The 15,273-nt window shown below is 47.7% G+C and overlaps 1 protein-coding gene across 2 annotated transcripts in view; it reads left to right on the forward strand.

Annotated features, from left to right (window-relative positions):
• Positions 1–14,076, forward strand: part of NSDHL (NAD(P) dependent 3-beta-hydroxysteroid dehydrogenase NSDHL) — a 28,870-nt gene extending 14,794 nt beyond the window's left edge. For both annotated transcript variants that reach the window (XM_048864285.2, XM_048864286.2), the window contains 3 exons: positions 9,797–9,939; positions 12,070–12,172; positions 13,500–14,076. In XM_048864285.2, the coding sequence (XP_048720242.1) occupies positions 9,797–9,939; positions 12,070–12,172; positions 13,500–13,832 (579 nt within the window). In that variant the 3' untranslated portion in view covers positions 13,833–14,076. The remainder of the gene's footprint in view (positions 1–9,796; positions 9,940–12,069; positions 12,173–13,499) is intronic.
• The last annotated feature ends 1,197 nt before the right edge of the window (positions 14,077–15,273 follow it).

Genomic DNA, 15,273 nt, shown 5'->3' on the forward strand with positions numbered 1-15,273 from the left:
CTCAGTGCTTCGATTTCTCCATCTTCACCCACCCGACTACCTCCTCCTCTCTTTTGGAGCTTTCTCAACTCCTTCCCCACCATATGAAAGCCTACTCCTACCTGGACCTTAACCTCATCCTCTGAGCCCTCACCAAACCACCATTCGAGCCACTTGCAACATGCTCCCTCGCCCACCTCTCCATGAAGGTGATCTTCTTAGTGGCCATCACCTCTCTAAGGCGAGTTAGTGAACCTAGCAGCCATGATGGCGGGACCCCCTTTTACTGTTTTGCACAAGGATAAGTTCTCCCTTTTGTCTCCATCCCAAATTCCTCCCCAAAGTTGCTTCCCCATTTCACCTCAACCAGTCTGTGCACCTTCTACCCTAAACTGCAGGCCTCTCCCCAGGAATGGGTTTTTCACACCCTGGATGTTTGCCACGAATTGGCTTTTACCTCCAGCATATCCAGTGTTTTTTTGGGCCTCCCCACTTTTTATCACTATTGTGGAATGTTGCTGCAGCCATACCCTTTCGTTTCAATGCCTCTTAAAATGTATTTCTTGTTACTTCATGGACTGCAATACGCTCTCCCATATTTCTCTTCCGTCCCTCCCCCTGGGAGTCATGGCCCACTTCACTGTTACATCCACCTTCCTGGTGGATGTCCCATGGCATGATATCTGTTGGGCTGCCACCTGGGCCTTGGTCTACACCTTTTCTGCTCATTATGCCATCGCCTCTGCCACGTCAACGGATGCTGCGGTGGGCCATGCTGTTCTTCATACTATCTCTTCTTCCAAGTCCTCGCAGCCACCTCCTACCTGTGCACTACTCACTACTCTCCCATGTTTGGAATCCATATAGGGGTCACCACTCGAAGAGGAGGAGGTTACTTAGTGTAACTGAAGGTTCTTCAAGATGTGTGGTCCCTATCTGGATTCTAATCCTGCTGTCTTTCCCCTCTACTCTGGGCATCTTTGTTGCCAGGTAAGAAGAGGGAACTGGAGTGGTGTCCACCTGCACAGCTTCTTAAAGCCTCGGATGCAGTGGTCAACAGACGCTACTATGAACAGTTCCAGCTCCAGAACGTAGTACGCATGCACACCCACATTTAGAATCCAGATACAGACCACACACTGTGAAGAACCTCCAATTACAGTAAGTAACCTCCTCTTCCCAAAGTGGGACATGCCTTGTGCAGTGAGTGCAGACAACTAGCCACAGGGTGGACAGACCTCTTAGTTGTTTTTTAGAGTCTCAGCTTTCATTTAAAAAACAAGAGGTCTCTAGCTCTTATGGTTGCAAAGAAAACCTTCATAACATGACCCAAGTATAACCGATGCAGTAAAGTTTGCCCAAGTTCTCAGAGCCTGAAAGGATAGCTCTAAACTATATGTGCCATTCATTTCACCAGGGTTGCTGTTCTTCAGGTGCTTGTTCATGTTAATTCCTTTCTAGGTGTGTGTGTGCGCACGCATGCCCACGTGCACAGTTATCAGACACTTTTGCCTTAGTGGTATCCGGAGGGCTGGCTGTGGCGTTCCCTTGAGCGCCGTGCTCATGCATCAGTATATCAGGCGCCGCTGGTCTTACCCACTCTGTTCCTTCTTACCGACCCTGGTGGTTAGTAGGAGCACCTCTTTCCCTTGCTTTGCAAGTGGTCAGCGTTTTTTTTTCCCCCCTACTTGATCTTTAGTGAATCGAGCTCAGTTTGCTTGTTTTGTTTTATTTGCTTAGTAAACTGCTTTGTTCTGGTTGCTGTCCCTTTAACCACTTAAAATCTGCCTTTTAGAGTTAATAAACTTGTTTTGTTTATTATTAAACACAGTTTGTGCAATTTTTAACTGGGGGGGCAAGAAGGTGCGCATAACTCTCTTCACATTGGGGAAGAGGGTGAATTTTTATGAGTTTGTGCTGTGCAGATCTTTCTACACAGTGCAAGACAGTATTATTTTGGGTTTATTCCCCAAAAGGGGTGTGCACATGACTTCAGAGCTGACTTCAGTCTGTGTCTTCAGCTGGGTGTGGCCCTACCTGTGTTGGAGAACCTGTGCTGGAGAGCCTAATTCAGCAAAACGGAGAGGGAATCTAGGCTGGTGGAGCAGGATGAGGGGCTCAGTGAAACCACAGTACATCAGGTGGCACTCCTGCCGGGGGTCTAACCCGGCACATGCAGCACCCAGTGTTTTGGCATGTAGTGCACCTCCAGCACCAGGCTCTTCCCGGCAGTGGTCCCCTTCACCAGTGCCCACGAAGAAGGCCAAGAAGAGGGACCTGGCACTGAGCAAACTGGATAAAGGGGCTTTGGGCAAAGGACACTGCTTGGCTGGCCCACCCACACTGGAGCTGCAAGGGGGCTCTGCCCCGTGGAGTACCATCCCCCTATTGGACCCGCCACCAACTCTAGGGAGTGGTAGGGGAGCCAGGCTGATGGCTCAGTCAACGCCCTCTCAGCTCCCAGTGCCTGGAGAGCAACGAGCTCTCCCACCGCAATCAGTGCTGCTTGCAATGATGGACCCAGCTAAGGCTCCCCACAGACGCAAGCCTGCCATGAGGGCCTCCCAGAAAGTAAGTGAGCATCCCCGGTCTCCGGAGCCAAGGCAGAGCCACTTGCCCCACCATTGGTCTCCATGTCAGCCCAGGTCACCAGTTTGTCACTACAGGTCGCCAGCACCGCTTTACCGGTCTCTGCCCTTGCTCAAAGACTCGTCTAGAGAGAGACACTGGTCGCCTTACAGTTGGCACCAGTCATCTTCGCGATGATGGTCACCATCACCGAGGCCTCAGGGATGCTCCCCAACGCAGCATCTCTCCTCCTACTCGGTATTGGTTGGACCATTCCAGGCACCGGTCACTCGCAGCAATGATTAACCGCCAGACCCGGGCCTTGATGACCCTGCCCTGATCTCCGGAGGAAGAGGACTTCTCCAGCACAGAGGAAGTTCAGCCCCTCCCCCAGGCAGCAGTGCAACTGGACTATAGAAGGTGCATCTGCTGTGGCAGTGCTGACGTGGCAGCAGGGTCAGTGGCTGACACAATGGTCCTATTGGAAAGCCTGGGGTGTACCTGTTATGCTGATGCCCCAATCCCACTACTCCTTGGTTGCCACATCGGCCAAACCTCAGTCGGCACCGATGGCACTGGGCTCGGTGCAGGATGTGCCGGTGGGCGCTGCCGTGGAGGAGTAGGTGCCCACCCTGAGGCCTCCTTCCCCTTCCGGGGAAGATGCCCTGGGCCGTCCCCCGATAGTCCAGTCCGCCTCACCGGAGGAGAAGGAGGATGTGGCTGGGCCCTCCTGGCCTAGCCCACCAGATGACTTCAGAGATTATCAAGTGCTGCTCTGCTGGGGGCCACCAACTTGGGCCTCAAGGCGGAGGAGATGATGGAGCAATCAGACACTTTATTCAGTGTGCTCTCCGTGTTCACCCCTGATCATGTCTCACTCCCGGTCCTGAATATTGCCAAGACCATCTGGCAAACCCCATCCTCCATCCCACCCACTTCCAAGAGGACAGAAAAGAAGTATTTTGTCTCCGCAAAGGGATTTGAATACCTATATATCCACCCACCCCCGGAGTTGTTGGTTGTGTCGGCAGCCAACAAAAGGACAAATGGGCCGGCCAGTTCCATCCCAAAAAATGAGGCCAAGAGACTGGACCTTTTTGGGCTCTGGTGGAGGAAGGTACCGCAGCGGCACAGTGCTCCCTCCAGATGGCTTGGGATGTGGCCAATTCGGCTGCCAGGGTGGTCGCCTCAGCGGTGGTCATGAGGCACAGTTCCTGGCTCCAGACTGCTGGCCTATCCTTGGAGATGCATGCCTCTGTTCAGGACCTCCCGTTTGATGGAGTTGGGCTCTTCAACCAAATGAACGCAAGGATGCATGGCCTAAAGGATGGTCAGGCCACCCTCCACTCACTGGGGATGCATGGTAGCTATTCCATCCACCCGCACCGCGAAGGTAGTGGTAGCCTTGGCAGGGACCTGCAAGGAGAAGGGACTCTGGTTTTAGTCACCACCACCCCTCATCCTCCAACTCACTGGCACAGCCTGGCCTGGCAAAACACCATGGGGGCCAGAAGTGCTCGATTTGAGGGCGCGCTTGAGAGTGACGCACCAGTCACCTCCCTGGATCTGCCCCACCTTTTCCTCGACCGCCTCTTCTGTTTGGCCTGGTTGAGGGTTACCTTGCACCATTGGGTGTTAGACATCATGTCATCAGGCTACACCATCCAGTTTTCGGCCACCCCTCCCTCCCATCCCTCTTCAGGGACCCGTCTCACGAGCAGCTCCTTGTTCAGGAAATAAACCACCTTCCGCAACTGGAAGCGGTGGAGGAAGTCCCTGAGGAAATGGGGGGGAAAGGATTCTACTCCCACTATTTCATGAACCTAAAGGCAACAGGTAGCCTACGTCCCATTCTGGACCTGCGATGGCTCAGTAAATACCTCAAGAAGTCGAAGTTTTGCATGGTATCCATCATTTCCTCCCTAGCTCTGGGAGACTGGTATACCGCTTGACTTGAGAGGTGCTTATTTCCATATCTCTGTCTTCCCAGGACACAGGTGGTTCCTTTGTTTCATGGTGGGCCAGTGCAATTTCCAGTTTACAGCAGTCCTCTTTGGCCTATGTCAGGGTTCCCTCCCCACTCTGAACTCTAAGTACAGACGTGGGGACCTGCATGAAAGACCCCCTAAGCTTATTTCTACCAGCTTAGGTTAAAAACATCCCCAAGGCACAAATCTCTATTTGTCCTTGGACTGAGGTATGCTGTCACCACCAAGTGATTTAACAAAGAACCAGGGAAAAGGACCACTTGGAGTCCTCTTCTCCCAGCAATCCACCCAAGCCCTTACACCCCCTTTCCTGGGGAGGCTTGAGAATAATATCCTAACCAATTGGTTACAAAATGATCAAAGACCCAAACCCCTGGGTCTTGGAATAATGGAAAAATCAATCAGGTTCTTAAAAAGATTTTATTTAAAAAAAAAAAGAGGTAAAAATCATCTCTGTAAAAATCAGGATGGAAAATACTTTACAGGGTATTCAGATTCAAAACACAGAGAGTTCCCCTCTGGGCAAAACCTTAAAGTTGCAGAAAACAGGAATAAACCTCCCTCTTAGCACAGGGAAAATTCACAAGCAAAACAAAAGATAAACTAATCCACCTTGCCTGGTTGCAATATTGGAGACTTGGATTAGGATGGGTTGGAGAAGATGGATTTCTGTCTGGCCCCTCTCAGTCCCAGGAGAGAACAGCCACAGAAACAAAGACCCCCCCCCCCCGATTTGAAAGTATCTTTTGTCCCCATTGTTTCCTTTGGTCAGGTGCCAACCAGGTTATTTGAGCTTCTTAACCCCGTACAGGTAAGGAGGAATTTTTAGGTTACCTTTATGGTTATGACAGCCTATCCTCGGCTCTGCAGGTCTTTACAAAATGAATGGCCCCAGTAGATCCCAGGGGATCTATTCTTATCTTGACGATTGGCTCATCAAGGGCAGATCATGTACAGAGCAGCCTCAATCTGGTACGAGCCACATACCGCGACTTGGGCCTGTTAGTGAACGAAAAGAAGTCAACCCTTGTACCAGTGCAATGGATAGAGTTCATCGGGGTGGTTCTCGACTCCACGCAGGCAAGGGCATTCCTCCTGGAGTCCTGCTTCTGAGACATGTCGGATGTAATCTCTTGTGTGAGGGATCATCTGCTCACCACCGCCCGCACCTGCCTAAGGTTGTTAGGTCATACCGCGGCCTGCACCAACATGGTCTACCATGCCTGGCTCCTTCTCTGCCTGCTGCAGGCATGGTTGGCGTAGGTCTACATCCCCAACAGGCACAACCTGGACCCGGTAGTCGAGGTGCCAGACCACATTCGGGCATCCCTGGCATGGTGACTGGATCCTGCATCAGTCTTGCAGGGAGGTCCCTTCACAGCTCCGGCCCCGTCGTTGACTCTGGTGTCCGATGCCTCAGACATAAGCTGGGGAGCCCACCTGGGAGGGTTCAGTACACAAGGCCGCTGGTCGGGGGTCAACTGCACCCTCCACATAAATGTCAGGGAGCCTCAGGGTGGTTTGCCTGACCTTCCAGGCTTTTCGGTCCCAGCTGCAAGGCAAGGTGGTTCAAGTACTGATAGACAACATTGCCACAATGTTTTATATCAACAAACAAGGTGGAGCCAGGTCATAAGCCCTTTGCCGGAAAGCCAGCTAGCTCTGGGACTTCTGTGTGCAGCATGTCATTTATCTTGTGGCAGCGCACCTTCACGGGACCAGGAACATTTTGGCGGATCACCTCAGCAGAACCTTCTCATCTTGCCACGAGTGGTCTCTCCATCCTGATGTGGTCTACCAAATCTCCCGGAAGTGGGGGTCTCCCCAGGTGGACCTGTTTGCGACTTGCCAGAACAGGAAGTGCCAGCTGTTCTGCTTGTTCTGGGGAATAGACAGGGACTTCCTATCGGACGCCTTTTCACTCCTGTGCTCTGGGGTTCTGATGTACGCTTTCTTGCCAGTGTCGTTGCTCCACAGGGTCCTCATGAAGGTCAAGCAGGCCAAGGTCATCCTTATCGCCCTGGCTTGGCCTCACCAGCACTGTTTCAGCATGCTTGTGGACCTGTCAGTGTCGGACCTGGCCAGATCTCCTGTCGAGGAATCACGGTTGTCTCCTGCACCCAAACCTGGCAGCGCTGCACCTCACAGCTTGGTTGCTCCATGGTTGACTACTGAGAAGCAGGAGTGCTTGGTTAGAGTCCAGCAGGTCCTACTGGGAAGCAGAAAGCCCTCCACTAGAGCTACCTATCTGGCTAAATGGAAAAGCTTCATGTGCTGGACTTTTGGCCCGAGGGGTTGGGCCTGAGCAGGTCTCGCTGCAGCTGATCCTGAACTACCTTATGCATCTTCAGCTCCAAGCCTTGTCCCTTTTATCCATTAAGGTCCACTTGGCTGCTATATCAGCCTTTCACTCTCCGTTCCAGGGCAGATCAGTCTTTGCCCGTGGCATGACGGTCTGGTTCTTAAAAGGTCTGGAGCGGCTCTATTCTCAAGTCTGGTATCCTGTCCCTCCATGGTACCTTAATCTGGAACTCAAGCAGCTCACGAAAGCACCCTTCGAGCCCTTGGTGTCCTGTTCTCTTCTGCTCTCCTGGAAGGTGTCATTTCTGGTGGCGATAACTTCTTCCCAAAGGGTTTCTGAGATTAGGGCATTCACATTGGAAGCACTGTATACTGTGTTCTTCAAGGATAAGGTCCAGCAGGTGCCACACCCGGCTTTCCTGCCCATGGTGGTTTCGCAATTTCATGCCAGCCAGGACGTATTCTTGCCAGTCTTCTTTCCAAAGCCTTATAAGTCTGAAGAGGAGTGTAGCTTACACTCCCTGGATGTCAGGAGAGTGCTAGCCTTCTACATCAAAAGGACCACACTATTTCACAAGTTGACTCAGTTGTTCATCGCGGTGGCAGATGGGATGAAAGGCCATTGTGTGTCTGCCCAGAGGATTTTATTTTGGATCACTGCCTGCATCCGTTTCTGCTATGATTGGCTGAAGGTGCCTCTGCCAGCAATTGTCACCCCCCACTCAACTAGAGCTCAGGCCTTGTCGGCTGTCTTCCTAGTCCAAGAGCCCTTCAAGATAGCAGCCCCGCAGATATCTGGTGGTCCATTCACACATTCAGATCTCACTACGTGCTTACCCAACAAGCTCGAGACAATGCATGCTTTGGTAGAGCAGTGCTGCAAGCTGCACAACTGAACTCCAAGCCCTCCTCCGTTAATACTGCTTGTGAGTCACCTAGAACGGAATCGACATGAGCAAGCACTCGAAGGAAAAATGGTTACCCACCTTTTCATAACAGTTGTTCTTTGAGATGTGTTGCTCATGTACATTCCATTACCCAACCTCCTGCCCCTCTGTTGAAGTTGCTGGCAAGAAGGAACTGAGAAGGGTGTAGGGCCGGCGGTGCCTGATATACCGGTGCATGAGCATGGCACTCAAGGGGGTGCCACAGCTGGCCTTCCAGCTAACGATAAGGCAAAAGTCTCCAACTGTGCATGTGGGTGCACACACTCCTGGAATGGAATGGATCTTGAAGAACAACAGTTACGAAAAGGTGGGTAACTGTTTGTTTTTTTTTTATTTAGTCTCCTTGCTGACAATCTCAGCAAAGAGGTTAATGAGCCATAAAGAATGCATGAATATCTGTCATGTAGAGACGATGGAGACTTTCAAAAATACAAATAGCGGTTTGCATGCACCTTTGAAAGTCTCCCCTGGTGCCTTTAAAATAGCATTATGGCACACTGATGGGGCAGTGGAAAAGATGCTTTCACAGCAGATGCTCATGCTGTTCCTGTTCTTTGGATAAATATAGAGCTTTGTCTTCACAGCTGTCAAACCTGCCCTTATACCAGCAGTACCTTCGCTTAATAGAAAAGAGCAAAGTAAACCTGTGGCATAAGTTAAGCTATTGAAGTAGGGTATACGTTTGAGACATGTTTATTTGTGCAGAAGGTGTGCCAGAGGATTAGTGTGGAAAGAGCAGGAAGGTGAGACTGAGACTGGTAAAGTTAAAGGGACACTGTCAACTTAATCACATGTTGTACAAACACATTTTGTTGCCTCTGGTGCAGAGAACATCTTCCATTATGAAAGTAAAAACTTGTCTGTCTTTGTGCACTTTGCATTTTCTCCCACTTGGGACATTGAAAATCTCTGACGTCTGTTTCACATTCAAATTCTTAGTGCTGCAGGAGTTGGGTGTTAAATATGGCAGGGGACTGTTTTCAAATGAAACAAAACCAAATCCTTGTAATTGGAATTAAAAAAAATGTATGGAAATAGTCTAAAGTTCCATAAAGTTTTCAGCAGAATTTATATTTGAATCCCAATTTGAGTTGACCCTTAAGCAAAAGTATTAGGCTTAACAGCCTTTTTGCATTCCTTGAAAAAACCTTTAATTTTTTTTAAAAAAAGCCATGTACTTGCTATTCAAAAATCGCATCAGCGCATCTATTCATTTGCAAACTCAGCTGCCTTGCAGATTGATGAACTAATGGAGTAGGAGGCTTATGAATACACGATTAGACAAATCCAGCCCAATACGCCCATAATTATGCCTTTGTTTTTGGCAAAGCAGTGGAACTATCCATATTTATTTGCACATACGACTCAGTACTTCATAACAAATAACACTGGGTTTCTTTTGGGAAAGACACCAGCTGCTGGAATGTGGTAGAACATGTTGTTTGGAAACTCCTAATGGAACTAAAACTAAACTAAGTCTGCATGTTATCAGTTGGTGATTCCAGTGGAGTGAGATGATGCTTTCTCAAAAAGTGGATTAAGGGAGCTAATGATGGAAATTTTTCATTTATTGATGAGCTAAAGGATTTTGGGGTGGAGAAATAATTCTTTCTACTTCTCCTATTCCCCACTACCTCAGCAAGGGGTGGATGGAGTGATGCAGTTCCAAAAGTTCCAGGGTTCCACTGTTCACCTATAGATATGATTTCTTTGGTCCTCCTTCAGGTCTCTCTTTTGTTGGCTGATCTGTGAAGTTGTGTCTGACGATGAAACTGGATGCGGCCTTGTCTGCTGCCTTCTTGGCAGGAAGAGGAGTGAAAAAAAGGAGGCGATCCAGAGGGAAAAGGTGTTCCACAAAGGCATAGATGGGCATTAGCTCATACATTGATGCTGGAGAAAGGTTCCCCCCCAAAATGCAGAGGAAGCAGTTCTATGGGATGATGCAAGGGATGCATTTCTAAGCCATCTGTTGGTCTTGCCAGTCTTTCTTGACTAACTTTTTGTCTCCCACAGGAAGTGCTAAATGCTAATGACCCAGATGATGATTTCTTCACGACTGCCATTCGCCCTCATGGGATATTTGGTCCCAGGGACCTCCAGCTGGTTCCCATCCTCATTCAGGCAGCTAAGAGTGGCAAAATGAAGTTCATGATTGGGTGAGAGAGACTTATATCTTTGTCTCATGGGAAATTTGATACCAAAGTGACATACCCCATTTGGAAGAGAATATTATTAGATCTGTAGTGTCAAAGATGTGGATGGTGCTTCTCCAATGTTAAATCAAAGGCCCTGCCTGGAGATGCCCAAGAACTAGGCAGAATGTGTGATTTAACAGTCCATCAACTTCTGCACAGAACCTACTCAGGAATCATAACATTTTTTCCCAGGAAATGATGGGTTCCCTAGCTATACCACCACTGCTTTGACCCAGGATTCATTTTGAAGAAGCCTTCTTTTTGTGGGATACTGGCACTGAGATGAGTTTGTCTCCTGTTTGAAGAGACATCAATTGAGCTATCCATTAACCATCTAGAACAAATGTATATAATTATAATATAACTATGTACAAATATTGCTTAATGCACTACTGGATGGTGCTCAGACTCAACAGTAACGAGAGTGGCATATGAGCCTTTATCAGATAGACCATCTTTAGGAGTTTCTTGTTCTATGCCAGTTTATAGTGAAGATTCGTGATCATTATGGCTAAATTATGGTTGTGACATTACAGGTCAAAACAAAGATTGACCTATAAATCAGAGAGAAGTTACATTTAAATGCCACAGCCCTAGTAGTTTGGACAGTAGTTCAAAGCTGACCAGTCACACATTCATCATGGTCAAGTTATGTTCATATGTAATATGCAACAAGACCTGACAGAACATGGATTGTGTTACGTTAACTCATCTAGTGTTATACAATTGTTGCATTCGACTGTCTTATTGTGATCTCAAAACTTAAATTGCATTTTGATATTCATATTGATAACTATAATAAAGTTCAAAAACTTTGCTTCCTCATTGCAAGTGGCACAACTCATAGTGTGGAATTTAAAATTTAGAGCAAGAAATAGTACTGACTGTGATTAAGACTTTTTTTAGACTCGTGTATTGTGATTTAAAAAATAAATTTCCCATCCAGTTTATAATAGATTTAATTGCATACTGGGAGGGGTAGGTGTGTGTGTGAGAGACCTATTTAGAGAGAGAGGTGTCTTGTGTGGCTTGTGTTAGCTTGCACTTGTGCCATCAATTAAATTTACCTTCTCAAGCTGCTTTATGAATCATGAATCCAAATAAATTTAAGCTTCCCCTTCTTATGTTACTGAAACATTTCTTTTATAGTCTCCATTTTCCTCCCTAAGAAAGGTGTTGGCTCTGCAGAACTAGAAACACTTATGTATTCCCTTCCAGTGAAGACTCTTTTCTTTTCTATCTTTGTATGACCCATTAAAGCCACAATGACTGAAAATTACAAATCACCAGGAAGTTGTTTCACAACAATTAGCTTTCAGGGACAGGGGCTGGGAGAGTGCATCTGACAATCCAGTTGTTGATTTAATTAGGCTCTTAAAGAGAAATGAACACAGTGGGTTAAATTCAACTCTGATGTAAGCAGGTGAAGATCCCCCTCATTTTGGCCAGGGCTAAATTTGGATGAAATGTAATTTTAATGAGTCAGGCAAATCTATAAATGAGCAGAAAGCTTGTCCTTAAATAACCCTTTGTGTGCTAGATACAATAGTCATATCTGTTCTGCTTCTGTGGATTGTTTCATTGATGTTCTGTGGGTCCCAAAACCTTCAGATTTCAATTAGATGTGACTGCAGGTTTTAAAACCTTACCTGGGACATTGGATAGGAGCTGGGATGGTGCCAGGCTTGCTCCTGAGTAGTGATTTAGGCTTTGTCTACACTAGCACTTTTATTGATCAGGGTGTGGGGAAAAAAACACGCTCTCCCATCAACATAGCTACCACCGCTCATTGGGATGGTTTAATTATGCTGGTGGGAGAGCTGTCTCCCATTGGCATACAGCAGCTACACAGGCGACCTTACAGTGGCGCAGCTGCAGCGGTACAGCTATGCCACTGTAAGGTCCGTAGTGTAGACAAAGCCTTAGAGGCTTCTCGTTCAGAAAGGGGTTGGCCTGAAGCAGGACCTTTTTCTGACATCTGGGGAAGAGGTAGCTGGGAGCTCAGCTATGTTGGTAGCTTTGCCTTTTGCCACTTGCTGATTTTCAGCTGCCTTGTACATTGAGATAAGCTGTTTCCTTTTGTGTATGCAGGGATGGGAAGAACCTAGTAGACTTTACCTTTGTGGAAAATGTGGTCCATGGGCACATACTAGCTGCAGAGCATCTTCATAAAGACTCTCCCCTGTGTGGGAAGGTAAGGTAGTCTCCCCATTGCATATGGATAGCAAAACTGGGTGTGATCAGAGGTTCCATTTCTTTGTGTCTTAGCTCTTCTTTCCTCTCAGTGACTTGGATGAATTTTTATTACACAGGAAAGTGACTGCACTAACTAGAATAAAACACTATGAAAAAGTGCTGTGTAAACTTTCCCCAGACTCCATCTCCTCACCCGCACATGCACTGCTCTGCCACACCCCAAGGTCGGGACTTAAATGGGGTTGGAGTGTGGAACCCTATCTATGCTCTGCCCACACTCCTGAAATAGCTGCATGTTTCTGCTAATAGGATTGGCAATAAAATAGTTAATACTGACATGGAAGTATTGGTCTCAATGGGATGTTAACTTTGAAGACCAATGGAGGTGGTTCACACCTTGTAGCTATTTTTCTTTTTTGTCTGCAGATTCATTCAGATGGCTGTGCATCTGGTAAAAGCTTCTCGCAACCATAAGGGCTAAAGATAGATAGACTTTAAAGTTACTGCTCAATCAAAGCTCTAAGCACTTAAAAAGTATAACATAGCAGCTATTACCAGCAGGACAGTGGGGTGGGAGGAGGTATTGTTTCATATTCTCTGTGTGTATATAAAGTCTGCTGCAGTTTCCACGGTAAACATCTGATGAAGTGAGCTGTAGCTCACGAAAGCTCATGCTCAAATAAATTGGTTAGTCTCTAAGGTGCCACAAGTACTCCTTTTCTTTTTGCGAATACAGACTAACACGGCTGTTCCTCTGAAACCTGATAGCAGTTATAAAACACCTACTCCAGCAGAAATTCTCAAGGTTATCTTTGGGTAAAGAATTACAGTGCAACAATCACTAATAGTCTGAGGTCTTGTCTACACTTAAAATGCTACAGTGGCACAGCTGCGCAGCTGTAGCACTTCAGTATAGACACTGTGTACACTAATGGGAAGGTTGGTCCCATCGGCATAGGTAATCCACCTCCCCGAGAAGCGGCAGCGAGGTCAACAGAAGAATTCTTCTGTCAACCTAGAGCTGTCTACATGGGGACTAGGTAGGCTTAACTATGCCATTCGGGGGTGTGAATTTTCACTTCTGGTTTGTTGGGAGCAGTGGGCTCTCTTAACAAGGGAGGGAGTTGTAGTTCCATAAATGGCCATTTCTTGATATTAAATATAGTTAATTTTTCTTTTTTAAGTCTGATACTAAGAGTCATCAGAGCAAAGCTGCGGGTGTTAATCTATTCAACAATAAAATGAAATTAAAACTAGGGCTTTATAAAAATGTGTCCAAATTGTCACATTTAACCACAAGGCTTTTTTTGTGTTCTTTTTTTCAGGCATTTCACATCACAAACGATGAGCCAGTCCCTTTCTGGTCATTCATGTCCCGTATCTTGACTGGCTTGAACTACAGTGCACCCAAATACCAAATCCCCTATTGGGTGGCATATTACTTAGCTCTCTTACTGTCTCTGGTGTTGCTGTTGCTGAGTCCACTCATCACGATCAAACCTACCTTCACCCCCATGCGGGTAGCATTAGCTGGGACATTCCATTACTACAGCTGCAAGAGGGCCAAAAGGTACATGGGCTACAAGCCGGTGGTGAGCCTGGATGAAGCAGTGGAGAGGACTATCCAGAGCTATTCCCACCTACGCCGGGCCAAGTAAGGAGACCCAGAGGAACCCCTCTAGCTAACACAAGGGCATTGAAGAGACCCTAATTCTCTGGACAAATGAACCTTTCTTCAAGCCTCTCCTAGGGATAATGCGTTTCTCTGGATTGAAGGACTTCATCCTGTAGTTGTACTAACAGCCTGTACCTCCCTGTGACTGCTTTGTGTGACAACCTGTTCTAAAATAGCTATTGGCTGCTACTCTGTTTGAATAAACACCCGAATGTTTCCTCCTAAAATAGTGAGCTAGTACATCCACATCCCATCCCCTTCTCTGTCCGCCCATGTCTTCTTCTATTTCACTGCTTTGGTGACTATGCCAGCCTTTCCTAATGGCTGTGGATTGAGTAACAGAATAGGCACAGGAGGAAGGGGGCGAGCAAGCTGCTGGACCACCTCTGGTTGTGGAGGACCCCTTGGTACCAGCTTCCTCCTACTTGTCACCAGATGAGGCTATAGTGGGGCCCCCTCCACTGGTTCCCTAGAATGATGCTACAGCACATAAGGAGCTGTTAAAGAGGGTTGCCGCCAACCTGGGCCTCCAGGTGGAGGACTTAGAGGAGCCCGCAGACTCTCTCTATGACGTTATCTGCCCCTTAGCCCCAGCCAGGATAGCTTTCGCCTTGCATGAGGGGGTCACGAAAATTACAAATGCCCTCCTTGCCTCCGATCTCCAAGTGATTTGGTCCGCTTGCATAAGGGCTTGTTATGAGCTGGCAGGGGATTTGGGTCCCCGGTCACTCAGTGAAAACTGATAATCAGAGCCCACTTGCCTAGAGTGCAGGCATCCTTGGCGGCCTTCCTGGCATGTGTTCCGATCTAGGACATCTGTAAAGCCATGATGTGTGGTCCTCGGCACACGTTTGCGGCCCACTATGCCATCACGCAGCAGGCCAAGGACGATGCTGGGTTCGGCAGAGTTGTGTTGCAGTCTACATGTTCATGAACTCCTTACCCGCCTCCATGGGTAGTGCTTGGAGTTACCTAAGTTGAATGGACATGAGCAATCACTCGAAGAAAAGACAGTTCCCTTTTTCCGTAACTGGTGTTCTTTGAGATGTTACTCATGTCTATTCAATGACTCCGCCTCCTTCCCCACTGTTGGAATTTTTGGCAAGAAGGAACTGAGGGTAGAGGGAGACGGCGGCAGCCTATATGGCATAGCATATGTGCACCACTCCAAGGGGCTCCAGAGCAGGTCCCCTATGGAGACTGCTGAGGGAAAAACTTCTGGCACGGGTGCATGTTGCGAGCACACCCCCTAAGTTGAATGAGCAACACATCTCGAAGAACACCAGTTATGGAAAAAGGTAACTGTCTTTTGCAACCCCCAAGAGTGTGAAATTTAAAGTTTGGATTCTAGACTACAATCCTTTGGCAACGAGTGGCCTCTGTGACATGCTATACTACCTGAGTAGACAGGACAGTGCTGAAAC

This window comes from Caretta caretta, chromosome 9 (genome assembly GCF_965140235.1).
Source record: "Caretta caretta isolate rCarCar2 chromosome 9, rCarCar1.hap1, whole genome shotgun sequence".
Taxonomy (NCBI): Eukaryota; Metazoa; Chordata; order Testudines; family Cheloniidae; genus Caretta; species Caretta caretta.